The 16921-nt window shown below is 50.5% G+C and overlaps 1 protein-coding gene across 1 annotated transcript in view; it reads left to right on the top strand.

Moving 5' to 3' along the window:
• SLX4 (SLX4 structure-specific endonuclease subunit) overlaps positions 1 to 16921 on the top strand; it is a 51211-nt gene that overhangs the window by 10110 nt on the left and 24180 nt on the right. The window contains exons 2-6 of the mRNA XM_029913500.1: positions 3028 to 3790; positions 10253 to 10501; positions 12290 to 12467; positions 14151 to 14366; positions 16000 to 16217. Coding sequence (XP_029769360.1) covers positions 3424 to 3790; positions 10253 to 10501; positions 12290 to 12467; positions 14151 to 14366; positions 16000 to 16217 — 1228 coding nt within the window. The 5' untranslated portion in view covers positions 3028 to 3423. The remainder of the gene's footprint in view (positions 1 to 3027; positions 3791 to 10252; positions 10502 to 12289; positions 12468 to 14150; positions 14367 to 15999; positions 16218 to 16921) is intronic.

The following is a 16921-nucleotide window of genomic DNA, read 5'->3' as shown; positions in this document are numbered from 1 at the left end:
GAAGAAGTGAGGTTCTTACCCACGAAAGCTTATGCTCCCAATACTTCTGTTAGTCTCAAAGGTGCCACAGGACCCTCTGTTGCTTTTTACAGATTCAGACTAACACGGCTACCCCTCTGATACTTTATTTTTGTAGTCATCATTTCCATAGAGTACTTCACTACTTGGAGAAAAAAAAGCCCAAGGCAGCTGAACCTTGTAATCCCTGAGACCCTTATAGTTGATTTTACAGCCAATTTTAAATAATTTACACTATTTAAAGGAGATGGCAAATTCTTTGGACAGTCTAGCAGCTTGGGGGAGGGATAGCTCAGTGGTTTGAGCATTGGCTTGCTAAACCCAGGGTTGTGAGTTCAATCCTTGAGGGGGCAAAAATCTGTCTGGGGATTGGTCCTGCTTTGAGCAGAGGGTTGGACTAGATGATCTCCTGAGGTCCCTTCTAACCCTGACATTCTATGATTTAGAGTTCTTTCCCTGTCTGTCAAATAGCCTAGGCAAGAGGAGCACTCAGAATATAATTAACTCTTACTCCCCCCCACCCCCCCATTTTTCCAGGTCCCAACATCCATTTTTATTGGTCCCATTTTGTGACATCCCAGCTTGCACTACCCTAGTGATGGGAGATCAGTCGCAGGACCCACCTGGATCATAGAGTTGGCATTTAGGTGGTCTAAGTGCTGTTGTTTTTATTTTATTTTGCTCATTTTTTGATCCCATAGGGGAAGAGCATATGATATTTAAAAGGAGCACTTTGCAAACCCATGAAGTGTTGTGAAGAAGCAATACTTCTCTTCCCTTTTAAGCCAATGTCCAAGGATTTCTAAGGGCTTGTCTACATGGGAATACTCGGGAAAGTTAATCTGAATGATTTTTTTTTAAAGTGGATTAGTTAAACTGCATTGGACTCCTATGTGGACACTCTTATTCAGATTTAAAGCAGCATTAATTTGATTTATCTTAATTCACTTTGGAAGTGAATCAAAAAACACGCAGGGATTTAATGTGGTTTAATTAATCCGCTTTAAATTCACACCTTTAGTTTAATTTGGATTAATTTTCTTGTGTGTTCTTGTGAAGACAAGCCCCAAGTTTTATGTGATACCATCAGCACAGTGCATGACCAAGAGCCTGCAAATCCAGTCTTTGAGACCTGAAAAAGAAAGAATATAAAAAGTAAGTTCTATGTCAGTTTTGTGTTTTGCCCATCTCACCAACCCTACTTGAGGCATTGAGCACATAAAGTAATCAAAGAAGTGCTGGATTTGTTTCAAAGTACAGTATTTGGAGGTCATCATTAAGTAATGTGACAGCACTAGTTTGTCTGTGTGAGGACTGTGTAGAAACTCAGAGGCTGAAGATTCAGTTTCTCTCTCTATGCTGTCTTCTACTTAGAAGAACGTGGTCAGTTTGTAGGGATAATTGTCTCAAGACTCCGTCCAGGAAAATAAATGTATGAACTAGCTACAAAAAAAAAATCTGTTTCTCTCTAATAAGAAATTACTCCTGGATTCACAGCAAAGTCTCTACAGGTTTGGGAGACTATGCTGAAAGAAAAATATTCATTAACATCTGTCATTGCTTATAGAAGAGGCTAACCCATAAAGTGTGTAACCAGTATTCCTTCGCCTTGTGTGACTGAAGCCAAGCCATTTGAAAAAACAACCCATCTTGTGTTTTTCCTGCATTTTGACTCTTTTGGTGCCTAGAGTTTTGCTGGAGAAACTGAACAGCGACTGCTGCCATTCCAAGTGAAACGCTCAGTTTCAGGACTGAAAGCAATAGGAATTGGGAGCAATATATGACCTCTTGTAAATGAGTCATGACCATACCAAATTCTAGAACTAGGAAGAAAGCACTCTAAAGAATAGAGATCTAGTTGTAATATCACTTAGTGTTTGATCAATTTCCATCTGGACATGTCTATCCAGGTAACCCCTGAGTAGTGTGTTATGTTTACTATAACTCAGAGAGATTAAAGATATTTTTTAAGTATCAGAGGGATAGCCATGTTAGTCTGTATCCACAAAAACAATGATATTTGTTGATATTTTTGTTCTCTGATTGTTTAGTCTCTGTACTTTGATGGACCTTTGTGTAGAGTGGCCAGTGTCCTGGTTTGCTGAGTGCCATTCCTCAGGTCCTGCAAGGCAGTGTTTACCAGCAATGAGAGCAGCAAACATTGAAAGTGATCAGGCAGCAGTAAGTATATGGCTAGGTCTACACTACAGCGGGGTTCCGACCTAAGATACGCAACTTCAGCTACGTGAATACCGTAGCTGAAGTTGCGTATTTTAGGTCGGCTTACCTGGCGGTGAGGACGGGGGAAAGTCGACCGCTGCCGCCGACTCCGCTGCCGCCTCTTGCCGAGGTGGATTTCCGGAGTCGACGGCAGAGCGATCAGGGATTGATTTTACCGCGTCCTCACGAGACGCGGTAAGTCGATCCCTGATAGACCGATTGCTACCCGCCGGATCGGCGGGTAGTGAAGACATACCTTGAGTGTATAGAGAGAGTGGGAAGGGAAGGGATGTGGGCTTGACTATGTATAGTTGAGTTGCTCCCAGACACAGACCAGGAGCAGAGAAAGCCTTATATGTGTCAGGCCATCCTATTAAAAGGTGCTCCGACAAAAAACTGAATTTCACACTATGATTGCATAGGTGTTCAATCTGAAGTGTGTGTGTGGTTTTAGTTCCACTCCCTGACATTCACTTCCAGAACCTATTATTTAAAAAAAAAAGTCACTCTTAAGTCCTGTGCTCCAGCCCATTCATAAAGTAGGAAACATGCTTCTGTGTATGTGATCGTTGTGCCTAATGTCAGGAACCTACTTTGAAATGCTTGTGTCTCACCTCCTAACACACCCTGTGTCTGTTGGTAGTTCAGTGATTGATAATACTTTGTGTCAGTTATGTGCCTTATCTATTCAGGATTTTCCTGCACTGATCTTCAAAGCGCCACCCTGTTCCAGAATATGCCTATACAGACCATCCTTCATTTACACTCTTGTTTATCTCTTTTGTTTAGATGCTATGATAAAGCTCCTCGGAAAGCCTTCTAGCACATCATGAAGATCCTGGGGCATCCTCTAAACAGAGTGCATTGTCCATCTGCTGTCGAACCCATCAAAGAGCAAGGAAGTCCCCTAAATATGAATGATATCAAATGGACTCCTTGAAGATTGTACTAGACTTAATGGCTAAGCTATAAATATAGAGGGTGAAATATTGTACCAGCCAGAAACGTGCCCACTGTTGATCTTGTTGGAATCCAGAGTGTGCAGATCTCTGGGATGGTGGAAGGTACAATGAGGACTAGGTCATCAAAGGAGGCAGACCTGCCCTGACCCTGCTGTCCCAGTCCAATACTCCCACACACTCCATCACACTGAAGCCAAGCTGAGTGTCTTGAGGCTGGTGGCTGATGGATGAGCTGGACAATGATTTTAAAGAACTCTGTGCTAACCTATTGAGCAGGGTCAAGAAAAAGGCTGGAGATGCTGAGGGAGGGAGGAAGGTTCAGAGCAGGACAAGGAGCACTGCAACAAAAAGCAAATTAAAAAAGAGCAAGTCAACTGCTAAGAGCAAAAGCCAGCATGACTCCTCTGTGGGAAAGAGAATGGGCTGGCCAGGGTGCACGGACCCCAATGAGCAGGCATTGGGGCATGAACCAGAAGGTGAAGCTGCAGCCTGTGGAAATGATGGGCCTCCACTGGGAGATGAAAATGGAGACCCTCCTGCCATTCAGTTGGATGCTACGGTACCAAACTGTAGCCAGAACACCCTGGCAGGTAATATCTCCAACCTCCGTCTCCTTCCCTCACTCTGAAATATTTCTAATGGAAAATAGCCTGGTGCTAGAAGGACTCTCACGTTCAGATGAACTTTTCTAAACTCCACCCAGAGAGGGGTACCAGGCAGTTAGGATTGCACAGGGGGTACATTTTGCTCACCCATACCATTAGACAGTGCATTAGACAGTATTCAACTCATTAGACTGACACCTTTGACTGTCCCTAGTAACTGTTCTTCAACAGTGTTGTCAGATAGGAGAGGTCTCCCTCGGTCAGGTGAAGCACAGAGAAGGGAGGGTTCCCCAAAGCAGCCAAGGCTGCAATGAGGTATTGCCCTGGCAACTCCTTCTGCCTGCTCCTCCCTATTTCTCCTCTCCAGAAACCCTTCACTCCTATTGCTCAGCATCTCTCAGGCCCCATGATTGGTAGAGGGTGGAAGTCAGATCCTAAAGTGCTGGTTGGGAGTTGGTGTGGCCCAATGGATAGCGCATGGACTGGAATTCAGGAGATCTGGGTCCAGAGGTGAGCTGGAGCCAGTTCCCACTGGTTCGCGGGAAGCTCCAGCAGCTCCCTGCCCTTCCCCCGGCCCCAGCTCACCTCGCTCCGCCTCCTCCCCTGAACGCTCCTCCCGGCTTCTCCTCCCCCTCCCCGGCTTCCCGCGAATCAGCTGTTCGCGTGGGAAGCCTGGGAGGGCTGGGAAGGAAGCAGCGGCTTCCCGCAGGTGAGCGGGGGTGGGGGCACGAGGAGGGCTCCAGGCGCCGCCCAGCTCAGCTCCGGCCGCCCGGCCCCGGCCAAACACCCCGACTCCAGCAGCTCCGGCTCCGGCCGAACACCCCGACTCCAGCGGCTCTGGCCGAGTCGCTCCGGTTGCGGCCCGGCTCCGGCCCCGGCCCTGGCCCTGGCCAAGCAGCCCAGCGGCCCTGGCCCAGCTTCCATCTCCAGGCAGCGCGGTCAGGGAGCAGGGAGGGGGTGTTGGATAGAGGGCAGGGGAGTTGGGGGGTGTGGATTAGGGTCGGGGTGGTCAGAGGGCAGGGAACGGGGATTGAATGGGGGCAAGGGTCCCGGGGGGCAGTCAGGAAGGAGCAGGGGTTGGGCGGTGGGGGGCAGTCAGGGGCAGGGGTTCCTGGGGCAGTCAGGGGACAGAGAGAAGGGGGGTGGATGGGGCAGGGATCCCGGGGGGGGGGGCTGTCAAGGAACATGGGGGGTTGGATGGGGCAGGAGTCCCGGGGGGGCCACGACCCCCACGTGGGGTGAGGAGGAAGGAACCGGTTGTTAATATTTTGGCAGCTCATCACTGTCTGGGTCCTATTCCCGGCTCTGTAACTGACCTGCTGTATGACCTGGGGCCAGATTGTCACGGCTTTGTGCCTCAGTTTCCCCATCTGTAAAATGAGGTTGATGACACTGACTTCCTTTGTAAAGCACTTTGAGATCTACTGATAAGTGCTGTAGAAGAGCTAGGTATGATTATTATTACGGGGTGAAACTCACTAGCTAAGCAAATTGTGCATCCAGTCCACTCAGAATCAGCATACTCTAAAATCAAGAATGGCTCAGGCTGCTGTAGGAGGAGGCTTCTCTGAAACCCTCTCATCTTGACTGTTAGCTGGGGCCTGGTCTACACTAGGCGTTTATGTCGAATTTAGCGCCGTTACATCGAATAAACCCTGCACCCGTCCACACCACGATGCTATTTAGTTCGATATAGAGGTTTCTTAAATTCGACTTCTGTACTCCTCCCCAACGAGGGGAGTAGCGCTAAATTCGACATGGCCATATCGAATTAGGCTAGGTGTGGATGGAAATCGACGCTAATAGCTCCGGGAGCTATCCCACAGTGCACCACTCTGTTGACGCTCTGGACAGCAGTCCGAGCTCGGATGCTCTGACCAGCCACACAGGAAAAGCCCCGGGAAAATTTGAATTCCCTTTCCTGTCTGGGCAGTTTGAATCTCATTTCCTGTTTGGACATCGTGGCGAGCTCAGCAGCACTGGCAACGATGCAGAGCTCTCCAGCAGAGATGGCCGTGCAATCGCAGACTAGAAAGAGGGCCCCAGCATGGACTGATCGGGAAGTCTTGGATCTCATCGCTGTGTGGGGAGATGAGTCCGTGCTTTCCGAGCTGCGCTCCAAAAGACGGAATGCAAAGATCTATGAGAAGATCTCTAAAGCCATGGCAGAGAGAGGATACAGCCGGGATGCAAAGCAGTGCCCTGTGAAAATCAAGGAGCTGAGACAAGGCTACCAGAAGACCAAAGAGGCAAACGGACGCTCCGGAGCCCAGCCCCACACATCCCGTTTCTACGAGGCACTGCATTCCATCCTTGGTGCGGCCGCCACCACTACCCCACCAGTGACCGTCGACTCTGAGGATGGGATATTGTCCACGGCCGGTTCCTCGGACATCTTAGCGGACGGGGAAGATGAGGAAGGAGATGAGGAGGACGAGGCAGTCGACAGCGCTTCCAACGCTGATTTCCCCGACAGCCAGGATCTCTTCATCACCCTCACAGAGATCCCCTACCAACCGTCCCCAGCCGTTAACCAGGACACAGAATCAGGGGAAGGATCAGCCAGTAAGTGCTTTAAACCTCTAAACATTTATTTTTAACAGAACAAGAATTTTAACAATACCAACAATGGGTTTCTCATGATTAGTTTGCCCTAGGCGCTTAACGTTTCAGTCCCTGGCAGTGCAACTATTAAAAACAAATCTAACAATGTCCGGTTTTGCATGATTGTTCTGCCCAAGCCGCTCTACTGTTTAGTCCCTGCCAGTGCAGCTACAGTAAAATGCGGTCCACATGTCCGGGGATAGAGCAGAAATCCTCCTGGGACATCTCCACGAAGCTCTCCTGGAGGTAATTGGAAAGCCTTTGCATCAGGTTCCTGGGGAGAGCGGCCTTATTGGGTCCTCCGTAGTAGCTAACATTTCCGTGCCAGGAGACCATCAGGTACTCAGGGATCATTGCCCTGCAGAGCATGGCGGCATACGGCCCTGGTCTTTGCAGGCTTTCCCGGAGCATTCTTTCTTTATCTCTGTCTGAGATCCTCATCAGGGTGATGTCGCTCATGGTGACCTGCTTTGAATTAGTTAGGGGAATGTTAGTATTGGGACTGCTTGCCCGTTTCTTTACAGAACTTTAACCGCCGGTTTACAGCCACGCGGTGGAGGCGGGAGAGGGGCAGCATACAGGGATTTTTCCCTGGGACAGCCGCGAGGGGGTGGGACAGAGGCAGAGTTGACTAGCATTGCTTTCAATGTGAAAGGAGGCCAGTGCTACTATCAAAGTTTTAAGCAGCCACAAGTATACGGCTTACCATGTCTGCCTGCTACCCAAATTCCGGTGTCCTGCCCCGCTTCTCAAATCGGCAGTGCAAGACCCCAGGCACTGAATTCGAGGGCCGAAAATTCGACCTTGTCCTGAGTGCACATGTGATAGGTACAGTGCATGGTCTTGTTCACAGAGAAAGACTATGTTCTTTGTTCACAACTACATTTATCTTTCTGAGGAATTCACTCCCTTTTTCCCATTCCCACAGCCACATCTGCGACTGTCTCCCAACCCAGCCTGGCATCACGCACCCAGAGGCTAGCGCAGATTAGGCGGAGGAAGAAGAGGACGCGGGAGGACATGTTCTCAGAACTAATGGGCTGCTCCCGAGCCCAGGCAGCACAGCAGACACAGTGGAGGGAGAACTTGTCCCAAATGCACCGGACGCACATGGAACGTGAGGAGAGGTGGCGGCAGGAAGACCAGCAGGCGACTCAAACGCTGCTTGGACTTATGAGGGAGCAAACGGACACGCTCCGGCGCCTTGTTGATGTACTGCAGGAACGGAGGCAGGAGGACAGAGCAGTAACCGCCCTCCCCCGCCACCAAGTCCCATACCCCTCTCACCCAAAGTACAAAGAAGGAGGGGCGGCAGAGTCCGTGAAAACTCTCACTCTACCCCTGCAGACTGCTCAAGCACCAGAAGGCTCTCATTCCCCTAAATTTGAAAAGTCCTTTCCTTCCCACCTCACCCAAGCCCCCGTCCAAGTTTCACCCCCCAGTTTCATGTGTGGTTGTTAATAAAAAATATGTTTCTGTTCATTACTGTTTCCATCATCTTCTTTAGAGGAGAGTCTGTCTGAAGGGGGGTAGGGTGGTTGGTAATAGGACAGGACAGCAGCAGGGCACACACACAGTGCAGTCACTAGTTACCCTGGTCAGTCTGGGAGGTGGTTTTCATGTTCTGTGGGGGGGTGGGGGGTTGCTCTGTGACTTTGTGGAGGGGGAGGGCAGTTACAGATCTTATGCAGCGGCCCTTATCCTGGATGACAGAGCCACACTGCAGGGGATCTGTAACCCTCCTCCCCCTGCCACAAAGTCACAGAGCCACCACATACACGCAGTCGCCATCAGGAGGGCTGGCAGGCTCCGTTGAAACAACCAGTCCACCACTGCGGAGCCTGTCATTCCTGCAGTTTAGAAGCGTCATTTGCATCAGTACACTACACCCGCTCCCCACCACAGTCTGCGTCCCAGGTTTAAAACATTCCCGCGAAAACAGTAATAAAGAAAACGGTGTCCATTAACAAAATAGAAGTCATTTTATTTTTAAAGGTGTGTTGGCAGGGGGTGAAGGAGGTGTGTAACTGTAGAGGATAGTCAACATTGACTGGGTAAAGAAACGGGGACAGGTTCAGCTTCTCTGTACACAAACTTAAAAGTCACAGGTTACCCTGCTCACTCTGGAACCTAGCTTTCAGAGCCTCCCGGATGCACAGCGCGTCCTGCTGGGCTCTTCTAATCGCCCGGCTGTCTGGCTGAGCGTAATCAGAAGCCAGGCTATTTGCCTCAACCTCCCACCCCGCCATAAAGGTCTCCCCCTTGCTGTCACAGAGATTGTGGAGCACACAGCAAGCTGCTATAACAATGGGGATATTGGTTTCGCTGAGATCACAGCGAGTCAGTAAGCTTCTCCATCTCCCCTTGAGACGGCCAAAAGCACACTCCACCACCATTCTGCACTTGCTCAGCCGGTAGTTGAAGAGTTCTTTTTCAATGTCCAGGGCGCCAGTATAGGGCTTCATGAGCCAGGGCATTAGCGGGTAGGCTGGGTCCCCGAGGATCACTGTAGGCATCTCCACATCCCCAAGAGTTACTTTGTGGTCCGGGAAGTAAATACCTTCCTGCAGCCGTCTAAACAGACCAGAGTTCCTGAAAACGCGAGCATCATGAACCTTGCCCGGCCATCCGACGTTGATGTTTGTAAAACGTCCCCGATGGTCCACCAGTGCTTGCAGCACCATTGAAAAGTAGCCCTTTCTGTTAATGTACTGGCTGGCCTGGTGGTCCGGTCCCAGGATAGGGATGTGAGTTCCATCTATAGCCCCACCGCAGTTTGGGAATCCCATCGCGGCGAAGCCATCTATGATGGCCTGCGCGTTTCCCAGGGTCACTACCTTTGAGAGCAGTACCTCAACGATTGCGTTGGCTACTTGCATCACAACAACCCCCACGGTAGATTTGCCCACGCCAAAGTGGTTCGCGACTGACCGGTAGCTGTCTGGCGTTGCAAGCTTCCAGAGAGCTATGGCTACTCGCTTCTGGACAGTCAGGGCTGCTCGCATCCGGGTGTCATTGCGCTTCAGGGCAGGGGACAGCAACTCACAAAGTTCCATGAAAGTCCCCTTCCGCATGCGAAAGTTTCGCAGCCACTGTGATTCATCCCAGACCTGCAGCACTATGCGGTCCCACCAGTCCGTGCTTGTTTCCCGGGCCCAGAATCGCCGTTCCACAACATCCACATGACCCATTGTCACCGTGATGTCCTCGGCGCGGGGTCCCGTGCTTTCTGACAGGCCTGTGCTACTCTCAGACTTCAGGCCCTCACCGCGGTGCCGTAGCCTCCTCGCCCGATTTATCTGCATCTGCCTCTGGGAAAGGTGGATGATAAGCTGCGAGGCATTGACAACGGACACAACTGCAGCGATGGTCGCAGCGGGCTCCATGCTCGCAATGCTGTGGCGTCCGCGCTGTCACTGACCAGAAAAGTGCGCGAACTGATTTCCCGCCGGCGCTTTCAGGGAGGGAGGGAAGGAGGGCGGTAGTGACGGACGGATGACGACAGTTACCCAAAAGCACCCTCGACGCATTTTTTTACCCAGAAGGCACTGGCGGCTCGACCCAGAATTCCAATGGGCAGCGGGGACTGCGGGAACTCTGGGATAGCTGCCCACAGTGCACCGCTTCCAATGTTGACGCTTCCCCCGTTAGTGTGGACTCACAAAGTCGAATTACTGTCCTTAGTGTGGACACACACGTTCGACTTTGCAATATCGATTCCACATATTCGATTTAAGTGAAATCGAACTACTCTCGTAGTGTAGACATACCCTGGGTGTTTAATGCAGATTTGCAAAGCCCCAGATGGAACAGTTACTAGGACTGTGCTTTTTTCCCCACCAGGCAGTGACAAGCGCAGATCATCCTTTGCTGCTGCTGCAGAACCAGCAACCTCCACCTCATCCCCTGCGAAGACGCTCCAGATCTCAGGAACCAGGCTGCGGGTAGCAGAGCTGGTGCTGGAGAGGATGCAGCAGTTTAAGAGAGTGGAACCAAAACAGCTGAAACATACCCGGGGCAGCAGCTTGCTAGAGACAGTAACAGATGGAAACATCCCTGATGTGATCCAGGAGAAGAACCAGCCAGGGAATGGTATATGTCTCTTGCAAGCTATCCTAAATATACAAGGAGTGCTGTCTAGTGGTTAGAGTGCCAGACTGGGAGTCAGCTTCAGGATTCCTGGATTTTATTCCCAGCTCTGCCGCTAGCTCATTATGTGGCCTTGGATAAATCCCTTAATCTCTTGTGTGTCTCACTTTCCTCATCTGTAAAATGAGGCTAACAATACCTGCCTCACAGGGCTGTTGTGTGGCTTAGTTAATGTCTGTAACAGGCGTTTAGATCCTGGAGGGGATGGTGATCTAAGCATCCTGTTTGAAATAGATTTCTTGGAAGCACAGGTTCAAATCCCAGCAGGGTCAGTTCACTCTTTCGTCCTTCCAGTGTAACAATAATGATAATAGCTAACTCTTATATAGCACTTTCATCAGTAGATCTCTAAGCACTTTATCAAGGAGGTCAGTATCATTGTAAATAAACTGAATCTTTGAAAACTAAGATCATCTTGGCTCTGTGTGGACATTAAAAATCTCCTTGGCCTTTATATATGAGCCATGGTTTGCACTAGTGACCCTAGCCAAAGTTCCCCGTCTCCTCCAGTGGTGCAAATAGAATTAATTTCTTACCAGTACGTTGCACCAGCTAAAGAGGGGGACATGTGACCTCTCCACATGACCCAGCCCAGGGCCCCGCGCTCTCCCTCTCTCCTCTCCTCCCCATGATTCATCCCATGTTACCTGGGGGAGGGGAGGGTGGGGCTCTGTCCTCCTCCTGCTGCGCCGCAGACTTCTGAACTGCAGAGCTCTCCAGAACCACAATGGTGAAAGGAGCAGAATGTGTAGTTCCTCTGGCATGGCTGTACCGCCCCCAGCCCTTCCACGTAGCTACGTGCCTGCATCTCCTGTCCGGGGTCTGTACAGCATCCCCGCCGGAGGAGAAAGCTGTGGGGGGCGAGCCTAGGGGCAGTACAGCCATGCTAGAGGATCTGCTGGCATGGGGTTCTGCTCTTTTCACTGCTACTGTTCCCGGGAGAGCCCTGAACCACTGGGCTCTCCTGGGAACCGCAGCAGCAAAAGGAGCCCTGGCGACCCCACGCTGGCAGCTCCTCTGGTGCGGCTATACGCCCTCAGCCCTGTCCTCCGGCGGGGCTGCTGTACAGACCCCGGACAGGAGACGCAGGCATGTAGCTACATGGAAGGGCTGGGGGCGGTACAGCCATGCCAAAGGAGCTGCACATTCTGCTCCTTTCGCCACTGACCTTCCTGGGAGAGCCCTGCAGTTCAGGGCTCTCCTGGGAACCGCAACGGCGAAAGGAGCAGAACGTGGGCCCCACGCCAGCAGGTCCTCTGACGCGGCTGTACCGGTACCGCCCCAGCTCTGCCCTCTGGCAGGGCTTCCTACAGACCCCAGACAGGAGACGCTAGACAAAAATGCGTGGAACAGGGTGGTGGTACAAGTGGGGATGGTACAGCCACACCAGAGGAGCTGCCCCACTTTCTGCTCCTTCTCTGCCTTTCCAATACAGTGTACCAGGTATAAATATCTTACTGGCAGACCGGACCGGACCGCCCTACTTGCACCACTGCTCTTCTCTGCTGTATTGTATGGTGGTGTGCTAATTGCCACCGTCCATCCCAGAAGTGGCTCATTTCAGTGATGCTGTGTGTATAGTTTGCAATGCACTTCGAGACCCTTTAGAATGAAAGGTGCTAGAGAAAGTTCACATTTTATTTTTAAGTATCCAGTTCAATAAAATAATAACTGAATATAACAGGTTCAATGCTTAGCGCTATCTCTGAGAAGATCTTTCCTTCACCCTAGTGACCACTCCGGATCTGCCTGCGAAGGAGTCAGATGTTGCTCTGGCCGTGGCCCTCCAGCAGGAGCTCAAAGAAGAAGTACCTGGAAGTCTGGAAGAGGCAGGCTTATTTTTTTGTCAGATCTGTCAGAAGGACCTCTCAGCCATGAATGCAACACGACGGGAGCAGCATGTTAACAGGTGAAAGGCCAGTGTTTATTATTGCCCTCTCTCCCCTGGCCTCCTAGACTAAAGACTCAGCCAGCCTAGCTACTGTAGGAAAGGATAAACGCTGAGGCTGTGTCACGGTAATTTTAACATTGAAGGTGTAAGTGAATATAACCTGTTGTGGGGGGGTCACAGCAGGGACTGAATTCTTTGTCCCATGGCTCTCCCTGGAGTGTGTGGTGAGGCCGAGTTTTCTGCTACTCTCCCAGCGTGCGTCTTTCAGTGTAAGCCTCAGCGGGGTGCGTTAATGAAGACAGCATGGCTAGTAAGTAAGTGATGGTCTATGAAAGCATGTGTTTGACAATCCAAGTTTGAATGCTGCCAGTCCCAGCCCACAAAGTAGTCTTCGTCGTACAGCACTTCCAAGCTGTCACCCTCATAGGCCCATGGACTCAGCAGGCTGGGTCGAACAGCACCTCCAAGCTGTCACCCTCATATGCCATGGGCACCGTACCGGAATAGAATATGCCTGAGCGGGTTGGGTCGAGCAGCACTTTCAATCTGCCACCCTCATATGTCCCAGGTTCAGCACGTCCCTGTCCCCACTTTCAAGTTACGGTTGTTTTGGTAGTAATCCGTTTGATGAGCAAACCCCACAGGATTTTTGGGTGCTGCAGGAATCTTTAGCTTAGGTACGAGGAGCGTTGCTGCAGAGCGAATGGGGAAGCCAAAAAACACCCACGAGGGGGGGCGAGAGAGAGAGAGGGAGAGAAGCAACCAGCTTAACCATGAAGGTTATTTATTGCCAGGTAATAACTATACAAGGGGAGTGAAACAAACAAAACAGTTATAATATTAAATCTAACTTAAATTTGATTATAAAAGTCAGGTTTAATAAACTATAACTGATCACACAAGTCAGGGTCAGAAGGCTGTATCTAGAGAGAGCTCACCACTCCGTGAAGCTTGAACTGGTCGGGGTTCCCAGGTGGTGGTGGTAGCTGCGGGTCCGGAGTGCTGGGGACAGGCAGAGCCCCCAGCACGATCAATCAGGAGAAGATGAAGTCCCAATGGAACTGATGCAGATTTTGAATCTGGGCATCAGAGCACTTACTTGAGCGTGGGTAGGGAGTTTTGTAGGGAAAGAACAATGGTTCAAGGGAGAACACTAGATTTGTTTGTGGGTAAACTGATGGCTCAAGGGAGTACACCAACGTTATTTTGTTCAGGCTAGACAATAGGAACTGATTATTCCAGGCTATGGGCGGTGTTCCTTTGAGGGAGCTCACAATGCAATTAGGCAGCTTCAGTATTTTGGATATCAATAAAGGATTTATTACTGGAATTGGTCTGATAACTACTGAGCTGGGTGTGTGCAGGTGTGGGTTCATTAACATCTGGAGCAGAGATTCCCCATCATGCAGTGCTTTCCTACTTTCTTCTGATTGGCTTTGGTTCAAGCAGAGGCTGGAGGGTCGTGGGGGGAAGGTCTTTCGTGAGTCAAACAGGCTGGATACTGCGCCCTGGTTCCCCAAGAACACAGAGCTGATAGGTAACAGTGTATATATGTAACACACACTTCTTTAGGGAATGTTACTTTGGTTGTTTCAGGCATTAGAGCTAATCACTCCAGTTCTTCTTTAATGTAGTTTAAAAGTGTTAGTGTGAGCGGAGTTTAAAATACTTTAAAGAGCAAACCCTGCTGTTTTCCCGCAGGTGTCTGGATGAGATGGAGAAGTCACAGGTGTCCTCTTCCAGCAACCCACAGATCCCTGATTGCCCCATCTGTGGGAAGCAGTTCCATACGCCAAAAAGCCGAGCCAGTCACTTGAAACGCTGCGCTGTCAAGATGGAAGTCCCTCCGCAGTTGCTTCTCCAGGCAGTGCAATCGCAGGCATTGGCCCTGGGTGATGGGCTCCCTGTAGCACCCAGGTGAGCTGGAGCAAATCAGCGATGTTAGTAGCATCCTTAGAGCCAGGGTAAGCGCACACACTGTCTGGGCTCTGAAACTAGGAGGAATCGGGTAGGAGCCAGCTTCAGCACCTTAGTTGAAGAAAGCTGCAGTTTAGTTGGAGAGAGAACAGTAGGGCAACCAAGATGATCAGTAGGGTGGCGGGGCTAATAGCTGAGCAGAGAGGGGCAAAACAAGGATTAGTCTTGCATTGACTTGGATGAGGTGTTTACACTAGCTTAGGTAATTATAAAAATTAAACTGAATGGTCCATTGGAGTTTATTAGACAGACTGGAGCTAAGGAACATTTTGTACCTGGACACGAAGAGGGAATACAATAAGAATCGGATGTATAAAAATTTATTCTGAGAATGTGGGCTAGGTGGAATGGACTTTTAGCTGAGCTGGTGGCCTCAAGTCTATATCACAGGTGGGTAAACTACGGCCCCGCGGGCCACGTCTGGCCCGCGGGACTATCCTGCCCGGCCCTTGAGCTCCTGGCCGGGAAGGCTAGCCCCTGGCCCCTCCCCTGCTGTCCCTCCTCCCTCTCAGCCTCAGCTTGCTGTGCTGCCAGCACTCTGGGCGGTGGAGCTGCGAGCTCCTGCCAGGCGGCATGGCTGGCTCCGGCCGGGTGGCGCGGCTGCCAGTCCTGGTGTTCTGAATGACTTGGTAAGCGGACGGGGAGCCGGGGGGCTGGATAAGGGGCAGAGGGTCCCGGGGGGCAGTCAGTGGACAGGGAGCAGCGGGCGGTTGGATAGGCGTGGGAGTCCCGGGGGGCCTGTCAGGGGGCGGGGGTGTGGATAGGGGTTGGGGCAGTCAGGGGACAGGGAGCAGGTGGGGTTCTTGAGGACGGTTGGGGTGGGGGGTCCCGAGAGGGGGCGGTCAGGGGACAAGGAGTAGGGGGTTTGGATGGGGCGGCGGTTTTGATGGGGGCAGTCAGGAGACAGGAAGTGAGAGGGGGCAGATAGGGGGTGGGGACCCGGCAGTTTAGGGAGGCACAGCCTTCCCTACCCGGCCCTCCATACAGTTTCGGAATCCCGATGTGGCCCTCAGGCCAAAAAGTTTGCCCACCCCTCGTCTATATAGTAAAGCAAACATTGACTGACTACTAAGTTCAATACGTGGAAAGTCCATTAGTCCCATTGGGTTGGGGAGGAGCTGATTCCTGTCCCCCCAGCCCCGTGGGAAATGGCACAGCAATTTTTGGTGTTTGGGCTTTTTGCCCCACATTGACTGTTTTTTTGCTGTTCTCTGGCACCAAGTTTTAAAGGACGTGGGACCGAAAAGGCAGAGTTGCAAACAAAAGATTCCAGAAGTAGCTATGAAGCACTTACAGCCAGCTTCTGGTACTGTGTAACACACTTCTATGTTTTGCTTCAGTGGCGTCCTCCCTGCCCTTCTCTTGACCTCCTAGATAGTGACATTGATGAATTAATGAAAATGATAAATGCTTCCCTCTGTTCAGGAGTAGTTTACTGTGAATGGTTTCCCCTTATTCTGGAAATGGGAATCTACCTAAGTGATTAGAGCAACTGATATGGAGGGTAGAGTGCTCCTCATCTCTGATCCGGTTGCAGTTAACTTGTGTGTCATGCTGCATTCTTACATTTCAGCAATCAGCTCAGTAGGTCAAAGCGAAAAGGCTCCTCCAAAGAGAAGGAGTCAAAGAAAAAGCGGAAGACATCCAAGGTGGAGACCAAAGATGAGGATCTTCTGGTTGCCATGGCAATGTCACGATCTCTGCTGGAGCAAATAAGGCAGGAGCAAGCAAAATCGGTAACAACCATTAAACTGGAGAGTGCTTTGCCAATCAAGTGGAAGCCTGGAGCAGGTACATATTGAAGTGTCTTAGTGTTAGTGGCTGGCAGTGTTTTAGGAACAACGTAACACAGTATATCCTGGATTAAAACCTAAGTGATGTGTGTGTATGACAGCCCTGCCTGTATTTCGTGTCAGTTTCTAACGCAATACGTAATTCCTACACAAAACTTAGTTAAAAGGGATTTCTGGTCGTCCGTGAGTTTCAGTGGAGTCCCCTTGTAGTCTTACACTTTTTCTGTTGTTGGGAGTTTTGAAATTGTAGATTTTTTTTTTTTTTTTTTTGTACAGTGTAGAAATGAACAGCTATGGGGTCACTCCATTTTTCCACTGCCATGTACTCTGCATTACTCCTTATTATCCAACCTGAATCACACTGCTCACCCAACCTTACCTGTGCCCCATGTAACGGCTGTGATGGACATGTGATGGAGAATGGATAGTGGTGGCTGCATGCCTTGCTTATGCAGCACGCAATAAAGATTTTGAAAGAAAGCCAGTTGGCTGTGGTAAGGTGGGTGAACATACTCTTCAGGAGTGTGCTCAAATTCTCCTTAGAATCCTCCTGCCAAGGCTCCAGTTACTGAGCTCACAGCTGCATTGGGGAATGCAGAAGAGCCCTGCAGTGGCAAAAGTGAGCCAGTAAGGCACAGAGATTGCTGAATGGCAGTTGTGTGGAGTTGGGGACCTACTGTTGGGCATCAGACGTCACAAAGA

This window comes from Terrapene carolina, unplaced genomic scaffold, assembly GCF_002925995.2.
Source record: "Terrapene carolina triunguis isolate 2854851 unplaced genomic scaffold, T_m_triunguis-2.0 Scaffold695, whole genome shotgun sequence".
NCBI lineage: Eukaryota > Metazoa > Chordata > Testudines > Emydidae > Terrapene > Terrapene triunguis.
This window is presented reverse-complemented; position numbering and strand designations above follow the sequence as displayed.